Below are 18592 nucleotides of genomic sequence, written 5' to 3' on the forward strand. Positions count from 1 at the left end.
TTTTTAAGATCACCCCAAATAAATAAATTTTATACAGTTCATCATGTTGTATAATGAACATTTTAGGGGGCAACACAATTTTAGTAACTGGGAAAAATACATGTATATTGTTATTGTACATGGGTGGTTTTTATTTCAGATTTTCACATGTAAGAAAGGCGCATTCCTCAAAGTTTGTTTTGATGTAGAACAGTATGCTAAATATTCATTTTACTTAAGGTGAAGGAATACAGAGAAGAACTATACAAAAAAGATCTTCACGACCCAGATAATCACGATGGTGTGATCACTCACCTAGAGCCAGACATCCTGGAATATGAAGTCAAGTGGACCTTAGGAAGCATCACTACAAACAAAGCTAGTGGAGGTGATAGATTCCAGTTGAGCTATTTCAAATCCTGAAAGATGATGCTGTGAAAGTGTTGCACTCAATATGCCAGCAAATTTGGAAAACTTGGCAGTGGCCACAGAACTGAAAAAGGTCAATTTTCATTCGAATCTCAAAGAAAGGCAATGCCAAAGAACGCTCAAACTACTGCACAATTGTACTCATCTCACACTCTAGTAAAGTAATGCTCAAAATTCTCCAAGCCAGGCTTCAGCAATACCTGAACCGTGAACTTCCAGATGTTCAAGCTCGTTTTAGAAAAGGCAGAGGAACCAGAGATCAAATTGCCAACATCCACTGGATCATCAAAAAAACAAGAGAGTTCCAGAAAAACATCTATTTCTGCTTTATTGACTATGCCAAAGCCTTTGACTGTGTGGATCACAATAAACTGTGGAAAATTCTGAAAGAGATGGGAATACCAGACCACCTGACCTCCCTCTTGGGAAATCTATATGCAGGTCAGGAAGCAACAGTTAGAACTGGACATGGAACAACAGACTGGTTCCAAATAGGAAAGGAATACGTCAAGGCTGTATATTGTCACCCTGCTTTTTTAACTTATATGCAGAGTACATCATGAGAAATGCTGGGCTGGAAGAAGCACAAGCTGGAATCAAGATTGCCGGGAGAAATAGCAATAACCTCAGATATGCAGATGACACCACCCTTATGGCAGAAAGTGAAGAGGAACTAAAAAACCTCTTGATGAAAGTGAAAGAGGAGAGTGAAAAAGTTGGCTTAAAGCTTAACATTCAGAAAACAAAGATCATGGCATCTGGTCTCATCACTTCATGGGAAATAGATGGGGAAGCAGTGTCAGACTTTATTTTTTGGGCTCCAAAATCACTGCAGATGGTGACTGCAGCCATGAAATTAAAAGACGCTTACTTCTTGGGAGAAAAGTTATGATCAACCTAGACAGCATATTCAAAAGCAGAGACATTACTTTGCCAACAAAGGTCCGTCTAGTCAAGGCTATAGTTTTTCCTGTGGTCATGTATGGATGTGAGAGTTGGACTGTGAAGAAGGCTGAGGGCCGAAGAATTGATGCTTTTGAACTGTGGTGTTGGAGAAGACTCTTGAGAGTCCCTTGGACTGCAAGGAAATCCAACCAGTCCATCCTAAGGGAGATCACTCCTGGGTGTTCATTAGAAGGACTGATGCTGAAGCTGAAACTCCCAATAGTTTGGCCACCTGATGCAAAGAGTTGACTCATTGGAAAAGACCCTAATGCTGGGAAGGATTGGGGGCAGGAGGAGAAGGGGACGACAGAGGATGAGATGGCTGGATGGCATCACCGACTTGATGGATATGGGTTTGGGTAGACTTTGGGAGTTGGTGATGGACAGGGAGGCCTGGTGTGCTGCAATTCGTGGGGTTGCAAAGAGTTGGGCACGACTGAGCTACTGAACTTAACTGACATTCACTGAACTTGAGCTGTTCACATAGTCTAAAAAATAGAAAACTTTAGAAAACTATAAAATTGCCTCAAGATATAATTTAAGCAGTTTCTCCTAACTTTAGTTTTCATGTTAGCAAAGGACATTTCTTATTAACTATAGTAGGGTATTTCTGAATCTAGCTTAAAAGCATAAATCTGTGGTGATGATGACCATAGACATAAAGAAGTTTTTGGTTTTTACTGTAACTCCCAAAAGAATCAAAATTTATTAAGTAAAATAGGACATGTACATGCAATTTCAACATTTCAGAAAGCCAGTGAAAATATAACTGTTACCCAAAATGATATACCCTATAGAAAAACTTAAGGATCTCATTTCTTTTTCCCATGTAAAACTTAACAGACGAATGAGGGAAAACCTTCATTCTAAAAGATTTTGTTATGATATATTTACTGTGTGTGGAAATAGTTAAGCTTGTTTAATTTCCTTAAACAATCCTTGGTACAGCATCGAACCAGGATAGGAGGTAAATAAAACTTATGGTAGTTAATTATTATGTGTAAGAAATACCTGGAAGTGCTACAGAATAGGATCAGTGAAAATTTATTTCTTAAACTTGGCCACTTGGGAGGAAAGATGTTGTTTAAATTTTTGTGTGATGCTTGATAAATTATTTTGTTCCACAGAGCGAGCGTCTACAGTCTGACCTAGTAGTGTGCATTGTAATCGGTGTGCTGTATTTTGCTATTCATGTAAGCACAGTGTTCACAGTATTGCAGGTAAGGAATCATTTTGTTCTTTTCACTGGGGGAAGATAACTGTTTGGATTCACTTCTGACTTGATCATAATGCTAAAATATATGACTTTGTTTGGTTTTAACAACAAATAACTTATTTTTCTCATGGTTTCTCATGGGTCATGACTCTGAGAGTTGCTTAGATGATCCCAGCTCAGTGTGTTACCCTAGTCATATGCAACTGTAGTCATCTGAGGCTGTGAGTAGGCCTCACTTCCTTGCTGACTGTTGGCTAGATAGCTTAGTTCCTCTCCGTGTGGTCCTCACCATGGGCTGCCGAAGTGTCCTCACTAGCTTCTTTGCCCCAAGGCTGGTGATCCTAGAGAGAGAAGGCCCAAGACCGGTGTCCCGATCTTTTATAACTGTTGTGGATGTGGCGTACCACCACGTCTTCCTTATCCATAGCTCACCCTGGGCAACCTGCTATAGTGTGGGAGAGGAATACAGGCAGGCATAAACATCAGGAAGGGAGGATCATGGGAACTGTTCTGGACTGACTTCTACAGTCTGCCTGCTTTCCTCCGTGACTGACATCCTTGTAAACTCCCCAGAGTCTCGTTCTGTTACAGCTGGAAGTCCAGAACCTCGTCCTGTAAATCGGGCCCGGGTGTGGGTGGTGCTCCCCAGATGGTGGTCCTGCAGGCCTGTGGCTGCCCTCCTCGGTGCTCTTCATTCTCTCGTGCAGACCCGCGTTTCTACATGTCGGCAGTTTGCCTGTTGTGCCCCTGCGCATAGTTTTCTTCATGTTTTTGTGCTTAGGGTACGTTGCATCTGTGGTCTAGTTTTCACCAGCTTTAGACAATTTTGGTCATTATTACTTTAAATGTTTTTTCCCTTTTTCTTCTGCTGTCCCTCCACCCACTCCCACTCGTGGACTCCAGTTACATAATCTTTGGCCTCTTGAATTGGTCCTACAGTTCACTTTTTTTTTTTAATTCTGTTTTTCCCTCTGCATGTTTAATTGTGAATAGTTTCTATTGCTTTGTTATTAAGTTCACTAATCTTTTCTTCTGTAATGTTTAATCTACAGTTAATGCCATCCAGTGTATTTTTTAATCTCAGAATTAACAAGTTTCATCTTTCAAAGTTGGTTTCAGGTCTTTTTTATATCTCTCATGCCTCTGTTTACTTTTTTGAACTTAATGTAATTCCCTTCTATCTCTCTTAATGTCCATGTCTCATAATCCTAACTTCTGTGTTACTTATGGGTTGGTTTTGATTAACTGATTTTTTTTCCCCCATGAATCATAGTTTCCTGATTCCTTGCGTGCATGGTTGTTTTTGATTGGATGTCAAGCATTATGTTTTGCCTTGTGGGTACTGGATATTTTTTTATTTCTAGAAATATTCTTGAACTTTGTTTTTGGCCCTAAGTTCCTTGTAAACAGTTTGATCCTCTCAAATCTAACTTTTAAGATTGCTGAATTGGGACAGGGCTAGTCAGTCTAGGGCTAATATTCTGCCTACCTTTGAAGGCAACACCCTTTGGAATACTCTGCCTAGTGCTCTGGGAGTGTTGCATTTTTCCAGTCTGGCTTGGGAGAACAGGCACAGTAGTGCCTGCTGTGTGAGTTTGGCATGGTTCTTTCTCTGGCCACACATGGTCTATTCCCACACATGTGTGGCTCATTCCCCTGAATACTCGAGCTAGACCCTTTGCAGATCTTCCTCCATGCATTTCTCCGTCCATGCAGTTTTCTGTTTAGAAAACTGTTTACTCCGATGAGCTCTAGTTGCCTTGCTATGCCCAGCCTCTAAGTTCCATTTCCTCCACTCAGGAGGTTGCAGGCTTACATGGGTTCCCCTCCCTGCAGTACAGTCTGAAAATTCTCTAAGGGCAGTAAGCTGGAGCAGGCCTGACACTGACCTCATCTGCTCTCTTTCTCTCAGGGTTCACTGTTTATTTCCTTATGTCTAATACATTGCAAAACATTGGTTCATGCATTTTATTGTATTTCATGTGGAATAAAGTAAGTCTCTTTTATTCCATTTGCCTGTAAACAAAGGTTGTATTATTTAATTTTAACATTTTTGCTTGTTTTCTTCTTTTCCAATTTGATCCATTAACTCCTGAGTACCTTGCAAACTGAGTGAGATCCTGTGAGTCTTCAGGGGTCAGATGCAGGCCTCTTTAGTTTCTAAATAATTAGTTTGAATATTTGAAGTGATGGTACTTTGTTTTTTTTGTAAATTTAGTCATACACAAGAACTCTCTTCCAAACTACATAAAGACACAACAAAAGAATACTATTTTAAGTTTGGGCCTGCTCTTCAAATTTACAATTATATTTAGCTAATGTCTTTTATCTCTGTTAGTAAAAATTTAATACATTGCTCTGCTAGTCACGTAGAACATTACTAGAGTAGGAAGTGGTACACCTCAGGCCATACTCTAGTTACATTGGCAGTGTGAGACACCAAAGTAGTTAACACATTTTAAAATATCTGTATTACATGACCAGCCACTAACTTTTATAGCTGTTTTAATCAGAAAATTACATAATATGGAAATGTTAACTGTAGACAAATGTTTAGTTCTCAGATGCTGTAAGTGACTAAAATTGAACTGACAAATTAGAAGTTCTTCTTTGAGTCATTTTCAAAATCACTTGTAATTTTTTCAACTTTATCCTTGCCTTAGCCTGCGCTCAAATATGTGTTGTACGCCCTGGTCGGCTTCGTGGGTTTTGTAACCCATTACGTGCTGCCTCAAGTTAGGAAGCAGCTGCCGTGGCACTGCTTCTCTCACCCTCTGCTCAAGACGGTGGAGTATAATCAGTATGAAGTTCGAAGTAAGTGGTTCATTAACACTTTTCCTTTCAATACTGTGGATTTTTTCTTTTACTTAGTGGACAGGCAGACAGTTAAATAAGTTTCATCAGGTAACACTTTGGTTTGTGTTTCTCAGCTCTTTGTCAGACCTTTTGCAGGATGCTTTCATTTCATTTGAAGTCTAATTGTCAGTGCTAACTTTCCACAGGATAAGACCTTGCTCTTTCCTCCTCTAAATTGTCCATCACAGACCTCTCATTGATTAATCCTTTGGGTATGTCTATGACTTCTCTTTCCAGCCCCACCTTTACCCTCAGTTCTTCCTTGCCATTTGCAGGCAACTCAATCCCCTGTAAGACTTCCATCTGACATATTTTTAACTCAGATCATAAAAGGAATAGGTTTCTGTTTCCACCAATGACACTGTGTCCTACCAGAGAGAGTTTTAAAAGTTGATCAAGAGAAAAGAGGTGGAAAGCACTTGTAATTGCTTTTTCTCATTCAGATAATTTAGGATAGAATATAAAATGACTAAAAAGAAGTAGAAGGCCAGTCCATTCCACAAGTGTTTTACTTGTTGCTATAAACCTTTACTTTCCATTATAAGTTATCAGTCTGGTTCATTGGCTCCATAACCTATAATGGCCTCTAATGTACTATACTTCCTCCTTTTAGAGAAATAATAAAAGTTAATATCTGTGTCATCATTGTTATATGCCATTGATTAAACAAGCCAGTGTTTAATGAATTAATATGGAGAGTGAATTTCTCAATTGTTCAGAGATAACTTCTGTAAAAAACTCGAAAGTGTTTGAAAGATTTCCATACCAAACTTGACTTTGCAATCTCAAAGCAAATTTCCCGAGCTTTTTAGCAGAATTGCTTAAGTCGTCATGGTACTGTGATCTTGAACATTGTTTTGATCCTGGAGAGATAATTAACCAAACAATAATGTGTAGATTGCAATAAAATGACACAAGACTAAAAGAATCTGTACTGGTCTGTTCTTACTGTAAGGAAAATAACTCATAGTGATGTAAATATTTTTTATGGTTAATTATTGATTGCTTTCATATGTAAATGTTAGCAAGTACATCTGGTTTGTTTTAAAGAACAGTTTTCATTAAAGTTAACCATTGATCTTATAGTTTGTTTTCATCTTAACAACATTTAGTCCAAATTTTTTTCAATTTTGAAAAAACATTTTTCACTTATTAAGAGTGTTAGGCATTAGCAAAGTTGATTTTAACAGCTATAAAGAAAAATACCCATTAGAAAACTTCTTAAAGGCAGTTGACATTATTTTCAGATAGTTGGAGAACCTTATTTCAAATCTTTCAGTTTATCCTGGACACTTTCCCCAGTGACGTTAAATGTTCAAGTATTGGGAAAATGTTGCTGGTAATGAAAATGACACTTAATGAAGTGTGTGAATCCAAAACATACCATACTTTCAAAGCTCTTCTGATTTATATATTAAAGGTGTATGTGTGAGTGTAAGGATTTTTAAAACAGTTTAATGGATCATTTATTTCTTTTGGGTGAAAGGAACAGTTATCTTCAATAACCTTTTCTCCAAATGTTATAAGTGTAAATAAGAGAAAGTTATGGTTAAAAACTGAGGTTTCAAGAAGTAAAGCTTAAAATGAAATTCAGCTCATCTAAATTTAACATCTGAGTTGGAAAATTGAAATGTGGCTCAGAATTCATAAAATTGACAAATGACTGATGTATTGGATTTTTTGCATTGTTAATAGTAGAGCTGAATTTGAGTAGGAAGATTTTCCTTTCTTATGACATTGACAGACTGTTTTATGCATTAAAATGCATGTATACATGGTCTTCTTTTGCCTTGTTAGATGCAGCTACTGTGATGTGGTTTGAAAAACTTCATGTGTGGCTTCTTTTTGTGGAGAAGAATATCATCTATCCTTTGATTGTTCTCAATGAACTTAGTAGCAGTGCAGAGACAATTGCAAGTCCAAAAAAACTGGATACAGAGTAAGTATGATATCTAAGTTTGACTGGTGAGAACTGTCATAGCACTCTCTTCTCTTAGGTTATTGATCAAATATTGAATAATCATTGTCTCTTTGGTGCAAAGTACTGTGTGAAAAATTGAGGTGAAATTCAGTCTTTGAGTTCCCTTTTCTGAACATCTGTTTCTGCTCTAGACATATTACTACTCCAGGCATCTTATTGTCAACCTAAATTTTATGAGATGACATTTATTAAATAAGGTTCATTTTACTGTTAGATGGTAAGTTTTGGAGATGATTATTTTTGTATACTATGTGAGTCAGACCATTTAGGTGGTCACTTGCCTGTACAGTCATCCTGTAGGCCTACTAGGTACATGTTGTTGGGTAAGCATTAATATGATTTTTTTCCAGCATTGTTTCATGTTCATTTTTGTTGGGCTATAGTTGCTTTATAATGTTGTGTTAGTTTCTTGCTGTACAGCAAAATGAATCAGTCATACATATACATATATTGACTCTCTTTTAGATTTCCTTCCTATTTAGGTCACAACAGAGCTTTGAGTAGAGTTCCTTGTGCTGCATACTACACCCTCATTAATTACCTATTTTATACATAGTAGTATATATATTTCATTATCAATATGTTTTTATGTGCTAAATGCTATTAATGTTAAAGCAGTAGGAATACTGAGAACCTGGAGAACCAAATGTCAAAATTGCAATATTGTCACTTATTTGTGTGTGTGTGGGGGTTTTTTGTTACTTATTTTTTAAGCATGCTTATTTATATAAAGGATCAGAATCATGACACATTATTAAAAAGGAATGTTTGAAGTTTAAATTTGATATAATATTCTGAGCTTAGTAAATGAAATGGTAATTTTTCTGAAGTTCATAATTATCTAGAGTTTTCAGTTATTAGTTGATTAACGTTCTTTCTCTGTACTGTAGATTAGGTGCTTTAATGATCACCATTGCTGGTCTGAAGTTGCTGCGGTCCTCTTTTAGCAGTCCTACCTATCAGTATGTCACAGTCATCTTTACTGTGCTCTTTTTCAAAATCGACTATGAAGCTTTTTCAGAGACCATGCTCTTGGATCTCTTCTTCATGTCTATACTCTTCAACAAGGTAATATCTGAAGAAAACATTCTTGTCTGTAAAAAGTGTCTCCCTAAGTGGTATGCCATTTAGTGAGGATTATGCTTGTATTTCATTTGTTTCATTATCTTTTAAGTAATATCTTTCTTTGGTCAACCAGTTATTTAGAATTAGAATCCCTAAACAATACCAGTCAACTGTGACCCATAGAAGATACATTTCTTGCTATAGGTAGGAAGGTGAAATTAAATATATGGGAAAATTAAAGGAACTCTAATAAGTATATATTTTTGAATACATGGGATCTTCCAAAAGGGGGTGTGATTTTGGAGTTTAGAAATAGACGTGGTAACAATTGAACTGAGCTGTGGGCAGAGGAAATAACCTGATGCTGAGTGAAAATGGTAGAGACTGAGAGCAACGAACCCATGTGGGAACGATCAGACACTAGTTTATTTGCAGAATACTCTGAAGTTTACAGAATGCTTCTAAGATTTGTTTTCCACCCATCAGATAGGTGCTTTTAGTCCTACAGATGAGATGGTAAAACCTGCATCTTCTGCCTCCAAGAATCTTTTTGCTAAACCGTACTGCCTTTCTGAATGACTTCAGTTGTGCAGATTATTTGAAATTAAATAGAGTTTAGATTTTGTTTTAACACTGACCACATACAAAGGACTTTGACATATATTATCCCATTTGATAGGTAACAGAGAGCTGAAGCGTATGAGCAGCTACAAAACACAATGAAAGCCCAGTTTTAGAAAAGTTAGCCTGGTCAGCCACATTTGGGATGAATTGGGGAAGAGAGAACCTAAAGGTATGGAGAACAGCTTAAGAGATTGTGACAGTAATTTAGATTTGATAGAGATCTGGCCTAGCATGGGGACAGTGCAAATGAAAACCATTAATTGAGCAAGGTTTCAGTAGTAGTCAGTTTCTAGATACTGTACTATAGATCATGCTAAATAGCTTCTAAAATATTGCAGTATCATATTTGCTCAATTACTAATTCATTTACATTTGTATCACTTATTTCCTCTTTTAGTGAGCATGTTTAACCAAAGGAGGAAGCCAGAAAGTTAGTTTGAATTAAAAAAGCATGTGATTCCTCACAAACTTAATATTTAGATTGGAAATTGTATTGAATCTTCTTATACTGGTTGGAAAAAAGTGAAAGTTGCAGTAAAGTATAAACTAAACAATCCCTGAAATAGTCACTACACTTAACTCACATTAGTTTGTGAGGCAGATTATTTTTGAGAGCAGAGCATGTTCCAGAACTATTCTAGATGCTTAGGCTACGTTGGTTAACAAAACAGAGAAAGGGTAAGGAGTTTGCATTTTATATGGCTACTTCATAGAACTTAATAGTCATACTAAGTAGTATTGAATATTTATTTTAAGATACCATTGTAAGATATACCATCAATTTAATAATATTTCAAGAAAACAATTACTCTGAATATGAAAATGGTTTCACCAGCCACTTTCCATGTCCTTTTTCTTTAATATTACAGTCAGATTTGAGTACAGTCTGTATTTAGAGATGGAGGAGTGTTCTGAGTCACTGTTTTTAAGCAGTTGTAATGGTTTCTGATAAGTCTTCCCGTCATCCTGATCGCATTAGTGCAGAGGATTGTCAGCACAATTTTGAGTCATGGCAGAGAATGCAGGGGTTCATCTGCATTTTCTGATTGGTTGAGGTTGTGATTTCTTTTTTAACTTAGAAATTAAACAAGTTCATTTGTAAATCAGCTAAATAATTTAAATTTGAGGTGTTTGGTGCCTGAATCATGGCATTGAGTAAGTCAGAACCTCTTGCTTTTGAGATTCTGTGATCTGTTCTAAGAATGGGCTCTTGTGTTGCCTAGCATGCAGAGGCAACCTTAGGCAAAGGCAATAATTATGTTTCAGTGTTGAAGACATATTCAACAGCAAAACAGATCCTAATTTAAATAAGATGGAAATGTACATTATGTTTCCATTGGCAGTAATAGTTCTGATTATGAACAGATGCCTGATACACACTAATAAAATTCTTAGGCAAATAGGCAGTGACAACTGTATTACATCTTATCCCCTTCCTGGCTGCTTTCAAATTCCTTTTGACATTGCCTTTAAAACATGCTCAGTTCCCAAAGCACCAAAATTTGAGGGAAATGTATTAGAATAAAAATACGTATTTATTGCGTAAGTTTTACAGACATCTATATTTCCTACCTTTTTTTTTTGTTTGTTTGTAGTTGTAATATAACCAGTAGAGAGCATAGAATAAAAAATAATAATAATCCATAAGTCAGTTAACCATCTTTACTTAAAAACATGTGTGGTGTTTTGGCAGGGTCATTTCATTTCAAAATCATTTTAGAAGTTTTTCATTTTCTATTTTAAAAGTCTGATAAAAAGCTTTTTGCTGTTTTTTTTTCCTCCTACAGCTTTGGGAACTCCTTTATAAGTTGCAGTTTGTGTATACTTATATTGCCCCATGGCAGATTACTTGGGGTTCTGCTTTCCATGCTTTCGCTCAGCCTTTTGCAGTGCCCCGTATCCTTCTAATAAAAATTTTATAAGAAAGGGCAGTCATATCCTTGATGAGAATGTTGGTTTGTAGGCATAACTTTTCCCAGGCATAGAATATAGGGTACATGCATGCGTGCTAAGTCACTTCAGTCATGTCTGACTCATTGTGACTCTATGGACTGTAGCCCACCATGCTCCTCCGTCCAAGGGATTCTCTAGGCAAGAACATTGGAGTGGGTTGCCATGCCCTCCTCCAGGGGATCTTCCCTACCCAGGGATCAAATCCATGTCTCTTACGTCTCCTGCATTAACAGGCAGGTTCTTTACCACTAGAGCCACCTGGGAAGCCCAGAATATAGGTTACTGTATGATAAATTATCAGAAACTCATAATCCTTTGAACCCACACCTGTACCGATTTTGATTGTTTACTTTGTATTAATGTTTGTGGTCCACAGATCATCTGAGCATGAGGACAGTATTAAAGTTTAATAATTAAGTGATGCTGATTAAAAATTTTATGTTTTATATGTGAGTATTAAAATCTACGAATTTTCAATACATATAAAATATGTTTAAAGATACATATAAATGAATGAGGGTTCAAAACATTTTCCATAATGATAGGATTATAATTAAACTTTTATGTTCAAAATTTTCTGTTCTCATCTTAAATGTACATTCTAAGTAAGCATAAAAGTTAATGACCATGTATGTGTTGATATGCACACTTTCTGTATCTTTAAATTTTAGTTTTTATCATCTAGAAGTTTAAAACCAAGCATGGTTTGGGTATATCTACCCAAGTGGTACATGGAATTTTACCAAACACAAGTTAGCAAATATTTATTTGGCTCCTTTCACAGCATCATGCTGGGCTGTACATTCCTGGCTATGTCTTTTTACTTCTACCCCTCATACTGCCCACTGTATGAAGGGACACTTTCTTCTGTATTCCTCCGATGAACCTCATCTTTCTAACTGCTGTAACTGTGGTATGTTTATGAGAGAGGTGAATGTGTGCATGTGTGTGTGTAATAACCAGATAAATGTTAAGATCCTTAACCAGTTTTCCCATAGATTCAGCCATGTTGTTTGTTCAGGCTGCCGTGTCAGCCTTCTTTTCTACTCCACTGAACCCCTTTTTGGGAAGTGCAATATTCATCACATCATATGTTCGGCCTGTGAAATTCTGGGAGAGAGACTATAAGTGAGTAAAGACAAATCTTTGAAAGCCAATTTTTATCTTTTTTTTTTTTCTAGGAAAAGCTATTGACAACATTATTGTAAATTTTTCTTGGTTAATCAGTTTTTGTATTGAAATATTTGAAATTTTATGAATACTCTTAAAGTTCCAAAATTGTATAAAATTGGAAGAATCAGTCAATTTTCTTTTTTTTTTCTCCTAAGATTTTAAAACATAGTTGTAGTTACATATATTCATTTTCTGTTTGCTTTTAATGTTATTTCTTAGAATTGTTTCACATTATTCTTACTCTGAAACTTTATGCTACACAATGTTACTTCATTATAGCAGTCATAATTAGTTATCTCGTAGTTTTCTAAGAAAGGTGTTTTTAGAGCTAAACGTTTTCTAGATTATTTGTAGTTTTTCATGAGGACAGACTTTTAAATGACCATCTTTGTACATAAAGTGTTTTCTGCATTGAAGCTTAGTTCCTTAGATGAGATGTTTAATATGATGCCTAGAAACTATCTTCGTATATAATCTTTGCAAATTTTTTTCTTTTTTAATATATGAAAATATCTAAAGGAGAAATACTGAATCATGGAGCTTAAACTTTATAAAGACTTATGATATATATTAATGTATTGATTCAGAAAGAGTTTGTACAAATGTATAACTTAGCTGGCCAGCTCCATGGCTGCATTTCTCTCCACACTGTCACACATTGGGACATATAATAGGTGAAAATGGTAATCTTGACTTTTGAACAATGAGCTAGCTTATAGGTGTGAAACTTCTTCTCTGGTCTTTTACCTAAAACCACACATAATGTTTCCCTTTTTGGTGAATTTCAGTGTTTATTTATGTCTTTGTTTTCTTTTGGGCCAACTTAACTTTAGTTCAGAATAACTTCCGTGGCAGCAGTTATTAAACTTTTTTGATCTCAGAACCCCTTCACATAAAATCTTAAGATTATTGAAGTCTCCAAAGAGTTCTTGTTGCAGATATTTTATCTACTACACCCCTCAGTGGTGGCTCAGTGGTAAAGAAGCTGCCTGCCCGTGCAGGAGACGAGATGTGGATTCGATCCCTGGGTCAGGAAGATCCCCTGGAGGAGGGCATGGCAGTCCACTCCAGTATTCTTGCCATGGACAGAGGAGCCTGGCAGGCTACATACTGTCCATGGAGTCGCAAAGAGTCCGACATGATTGAAGCAACTTAGCACAAACATACACGCACAGATACTGTACAACGTGCTGCGTGTGCTGTGCTTAGTCAGTCATGTCTGACTCTTTGCAGCCCTTTAGACTGTAGCCAGCCAGTCTCCTCCATCCATGCGATTTTTCAAGCAAGAATACTGCAGTGGATTGCCATTTCCTTCTCCTGAGGATCTTCTTGACCCAGGGATTGAACCCATGTCTTCTGTGTTTCCTGCATTGCAGGCTAAGTCCTTACCCACTGAGCCATCAGGGAAGCCCAGTACAAATCAAAACTCAGAATTTTAAATGTTTATTAATATAAAGATAACAATAAACTCATTACATGTTATTATAAATGACATTTTTCTAATGAAGAATAACTATTTCCCATTCCACACCAAAAAAATCAGAAGAATGTCATTGTTTTCTTAGTTTTGTAAATCTCTTTAATGTCTGGCTTAATAAAAGACAGCTGGATGCTCTTACTTGCTTCTGCATTCAATCTGTTGTTGCAATATGTTGTTCTGGTTCAAGTATATAGAGTAAATCTGGCCCCATACAGACATATAGTTTGAAAAGAAAGTATTTTAATATCCTTTTTTAGATAATTGTGGGTATTCTTCTTTGATCCTTTGACAAATGGTAGTTTCCTAATGATTAGTGGCAATGTGGAATCTAAAACTATATCAGTGAATTTTGGGAACTGTATTACATCAAAAGTCACTGATATGTCTTATAGTGTGAATGGGTCTTTTACCCATGCATATGCTTATAACATCTTTATTTATCATTTGGAAAATACTAGTTCAGTAAGTAATGTATTTATTCCAGATTTTGACCTATTTCGTTATACAATATTATATATATATATATTTATATCACCACCAATCTCAAAAGTACTGAAGTATTGGGAAGTTATCAAGCACATAGTGGTAAATGAAAGTTTTCTAAAATTCTAATATTTACTTGAAATCTTAAATTTTTATTATTGGCAACAGGTATAATTATCAGTTATTTTCCTTGAAATGTCAGACTCTCTTTCTTCACTTGAGAAATGTCTGTCAGATACTCAAGTCTGAATAGTCGTAGTTTATTCAAGTGAAAATGGTGATCCATGGGGAAAAAAGCTAGTGCAGTCTGCAAGTCACGTAGCTGCTCAAGTGCTTTCTGTTCAGATAGTCATCCTATTTCAGAATGCAGCAGAAATGCTTTATGTGTATCGTGTGTGTATTGTATCACACACGATATTAAAAAGACCTGTACTGAGGGACTGCAGTTTAATAAAATGAATATTTTTGTTGCTTCATTAAGGACATTTTTAAGGGAAACTGAATTTTTATTTGTTTTTTCTTGTGCATAGGTAGCAGTGAAAAATAGTACGGTTTGGTGCCACTGCCTTGATTCATGTTAAAGCATCAGTAGTCTTATCCACCATTGTTTTTGCACCATCAGTGCAGTTGTCAACACAGTGGGGAAAAAAACAAAGCAAATACCAGTTCAGTACTATTATGAAAATGGTTTTGATTTGGAAAACTCCCTGAAAAGATCTTGAGTCTCATGCTCCAGGTTCTGGAGACCACATTTTGGAAACCACTATTTTAATGAACATTGTCCCATGGACATTAATATTTCCTTTACAAGGAATGTTTCATGCACTGAGTATTTTTAGGAACTGTACAGTATACATTTTTTCAACCTAATCAAAATTTTTTACATTAAACTCATCACTGTATTTCTATACACTGTTCAGTTAAAAATCAGCTAAGAAAAAAATATGTGTTTATATATGATAGAGGTAGAAGAGTAAAAAATAAATCCTGACCCTAAAATTGTTCTATTGGAGAACTTTATCAATATGTTACTAAACAGATTTTTCTCATTTTCATAAAGTAATATTTATTGCATCTGTATTGTATAGTTTTCTCACTTTTAATTATTAGGCTTCTTTAATATAAAAAAGCATACTAAAGATGTTTTGTTTTGCCCTTTTCAGCACAAAACGAGTGGATCATTCAAATACCAGATTAGCGTCCCAGCTTGATAGAAATCCAGGTAATAGCCCTATTTTTGAGTAAAGAAGCAAGTCTAAGGAATTTGTTATATTTGTACTTCACTGTCAACTTGCTGGGAATCCTCTGTGGCATCCAGAGGTCATTTTTTTATTAACTAAATATCCTTTGCTTTGTTTTACTTCAGCAAAGTACATGTGAACTAGAGTATCTAAAATTTATATACTCATCTTTTATAAAATGCATTTTGAGAATGCTGATAAGCATAAAAACTGCCATTCAAAGGTTTTTCTTACATAGGTTAAAAAAGTAGAGCACGGTGAAAGTAAAACTGCTGAAGGGTATTGAAGAGTATGCAGTCTGAACTGTACTTATTAATATGTTTGCTTCTCTGCCTCCCCAGATGTTTAGATAAGTGTTAATGTAATTTCATTTAGCTTATTGTATACAGAGAGGTCCTCTATAGGAGCCAAATAGCCACTCAAGGTAAGACTTCATTGGGTGAGATTTTGCTGGTCTCATTACATGACTGAGCGACTGAACAGACAGATCATTACCATTATCTAAACTTTGGGCCTATGGGCCTACCTATTACCTATATTCTGGCACAGAAAGAGTGAGTCTCATTGCCCCAGCCATAAAAGATTAATGTATCAACTGGAATATCAGTGTATTAATCTACTAAAAGAAATATGGCTCCCCATAGACTGGAATATTTGTTTTCATTGACTCACAGATTACTCAAGTACTCTGCTTGAGAAACTAAATTATAGTTATCAGATTGATTCATAATTATAAAATTGGATTAAGGAGGACTACTTATTTGATATTAATGACTGTTTATCATGTTCTGGTGGGTGAAACAGCTGTCTCAACTCCGATATGTCCTTGGAAGGGGCTTGGAATGTTGCCTTCCTGCATATCACAGAGACCAATGTCTGGAAGTAATATGCACACTTTCATAATGAGCAGACAGAGCATCAGATATAACTGTTTTATTGAAGCTTGAGCCTAAGCTTTCCTTTTTATTTTGTTATTTAGTTAAGCTGAGTTTAAAATAAGCATTTAGCTTAGTATATATTGCCATTCTTTAGTTCTATACTTTGGGCACCCATTTATAGATTATTGCTTTGGATGCACTACTTTTGAAGACAGTCATTTATTGGGTGATGTTTTATCATAATTTTTTTTCTTAAAGGATGACTAATGAATTTTTCTGATTCCTTGTTGCTGTTACTATATATATGGTTTATTTCTGTTAAACTAATATTAGACATCTCAATATACAGTTGTTTTTTGTTTTGTTTTTAAGTGACCAGCTTTTTGTTTTGGACTGTCTTGTTTGTCCAAATCTCATATCACTGATGGGAGGCCATCTGTGGGGTCGCACAGAGTCGGACACAACTGAAGCGACTTAGCAGCCTCAGCAGCATATTACTTAACTCCCTTCTTTTACCATTGTTGGGCTTCCCTGAAAGCTCAGTTGGCTAAGAATTCGCCTGCATTGCAGGAGACCTGGGTTCGATCCCTGGATTGGGAAGATCCCCTGGAGAAGGGATAGGCTACCCACTCCAGTATTCTTGGGCTTCCCTTGTGGCTCAGCTGATAAAGAATACGCCTGCCATGCGGGAGACCTGGGTTCGATCCCTGGGTTTGGAAGATCCCCTGGAGAAGGGAAAGGCTACCCACTCTAGTACTCTGAGGCCTAGTACTCTGGCCTAGAGAATTCCATGGGTTGCAGAGTTGGACATGACTGAGAAACTTTCATTTTATCAAAATAGTTTGATAAAAGTTAGTTTATCAAAATGAAACTTTTTATCTTGTTGTGGTTTTAAATTGCTTTTATCTTTATCATTTCTCTTACATGGTTTTAATTATAAAGTTAATTGAGCAATGATAGAAAAGATCATGGTCTGCTAAAGAGGCGGAAATGACCTTAGATCTTATCTAAGATCTTATCTAATCCAATTCTTGCATTTTATGAATGGGAACCAGAGATTTAGAGAGGTTATGTGACTTCTAACTCTGAGAAATTTTCCCATTGTCCTTTGTTTCATTTTTCTGTAGAAAGTCTAAGGATATCTAAATATTGTCCTCCTTGTTAAATATAGATATAACCCTAACTGGAAATTAGTTTTAATACTTTTAATAATCTTATTTGTAGATATAAAGGGGACTTAAAATAATTTAACATTTTTTAATCCCTTCTTATAGGATCAGATGACAACAATCTGAATTCCATCTTTTATGAGCATTTAACCCGATCCCTACAACACAGTCTATGTGGTGACTTGCTCCTAGGACGGTGGGGAAACTATAGTACTGGGGACTGTTTCATTCTCGCATCTGACTACCTCAATGCGTTAGTCCACCTTATAGAGATTGGAAATGGGCTGGTGACTTTCCAGCTGCGAGGACTTGAATTCAGAGGTAAGGTATTAACCTTTAATTTCTATAACGTACTCCTGTGACATCTAAGTTTTATGTGTTTACATCTCCAATAGAAAGTTATAAGATCTTTAGCCTTTGGAATTGTGGAAGGAGAGAAGCTATTAAAGAGTAATTACTAGTTTTTTTCCAAATTTCACATTCAGAGAAGAACAATTTTTTGCAATATGCTTGGTATGTAAAGGTAGTATCTATAGTGTATAATACACTTGTTTTCCTGGTGATAGTGAATTTCTGTTCTGTGCTTGCCCTCTTGTTTGTCTCTCTGTGATTAGCGCATACATTTATTAGAGGCAGAGATTAGCTGAGTTACTTTCATGTGGTTGCCATGCCATTGTCTGCAACAGTTTTTTTTAATTGAGATGAAGTTCACATAACATCAATTTTAAAGTGAACAAATCAGTGGCATTTAAGTGCATTCATGATATTGCACAACCACCACCTCTGTCTAGTTCCAAAGCATTTTCATCATCCCCAAATAAAAGCTCACATCCATTAAGCAGTGATTCCCTCTTCCCCCGCCAGCCCTCAACAAATTTGTATACTGACAAATGAAGCTATTTTTACACAGAAAATTGTGTATTCAGAAACATATGAGCTTGATGTTATCAACTGCTATAAAGTGAATGTCTTGTAGGCAGAAATGAAAACTTATTTCATAGGAATTGAAGGAGTCCTATTAGTGCACATGTATCCAACCCAGGGAACATTTGGACTGGAAAGTTCTTAGAGAAAGCATTCAAGCAGTGTTTTGATCTATTCTAAGAAGTACCATAGGTGT

General features: G+C 36.1%; 1 protein-coding gene across 5 annotated transcripts in view; it reads left to right on the plus strand.

Annotated features, from left to right (window-relative positions):
* The window catches only part of PCNX1 (pecanex 1), a 184519-nt gene that overhangs the window by 122991 nt on the left and 42936 nt on the right, over positions 1 to 18592 (plus strand). For all 5 annotated transcript variants that reach the window (XM_024998104.2, XM_024998106.2, XM_024998105.2 and 2 more), the window contains 8 exons: positions 2481 to 2573; positions 5233 to 5383; positions 7223 to 7364; positions 8297 to 8474; positions 10883 to 10991; positions 12047 to 12176; positions 15348 to 15406; positions 17578 to 17793. In XM_024998104.2, coding sequence (XP_024853872.1) covers positions 2481 to 2573; positions 5233 to 5383; positions 7223 to 7364; positions 8297 to 8474; positions 10883 to 10991; positions 12047 to 12176; positions 15348 to 15406; positions 17578 to 17793 — 1078 coding nt within the window. The remainder of the gene's footprint in view (positions 1 to 2480; positions 2574 to 5232; positions 5384 to 7222; positions 7365 to 8296; positions 8475 to 10882; positions 10992 to 12046; positions 12177 to 15347; positions 15407 to 17577; positions 17794 to 18592) is intronic.

Source organism: Bos taurus, chromosome 10 (genome assembly GCF_002263795.3).
Source record: "Bos taurus isolate L1 Dominette 01449 registration number 42190680 breed Hereford chromosome 10, ARS-UCD2.0, whole genome shotgun sequence".
Lineage (NCBI taxonomy): Eukaryota > Metazoa > Chordata > Mammalia > Artiodactyla > Bovidae > Bos > Bos taurus.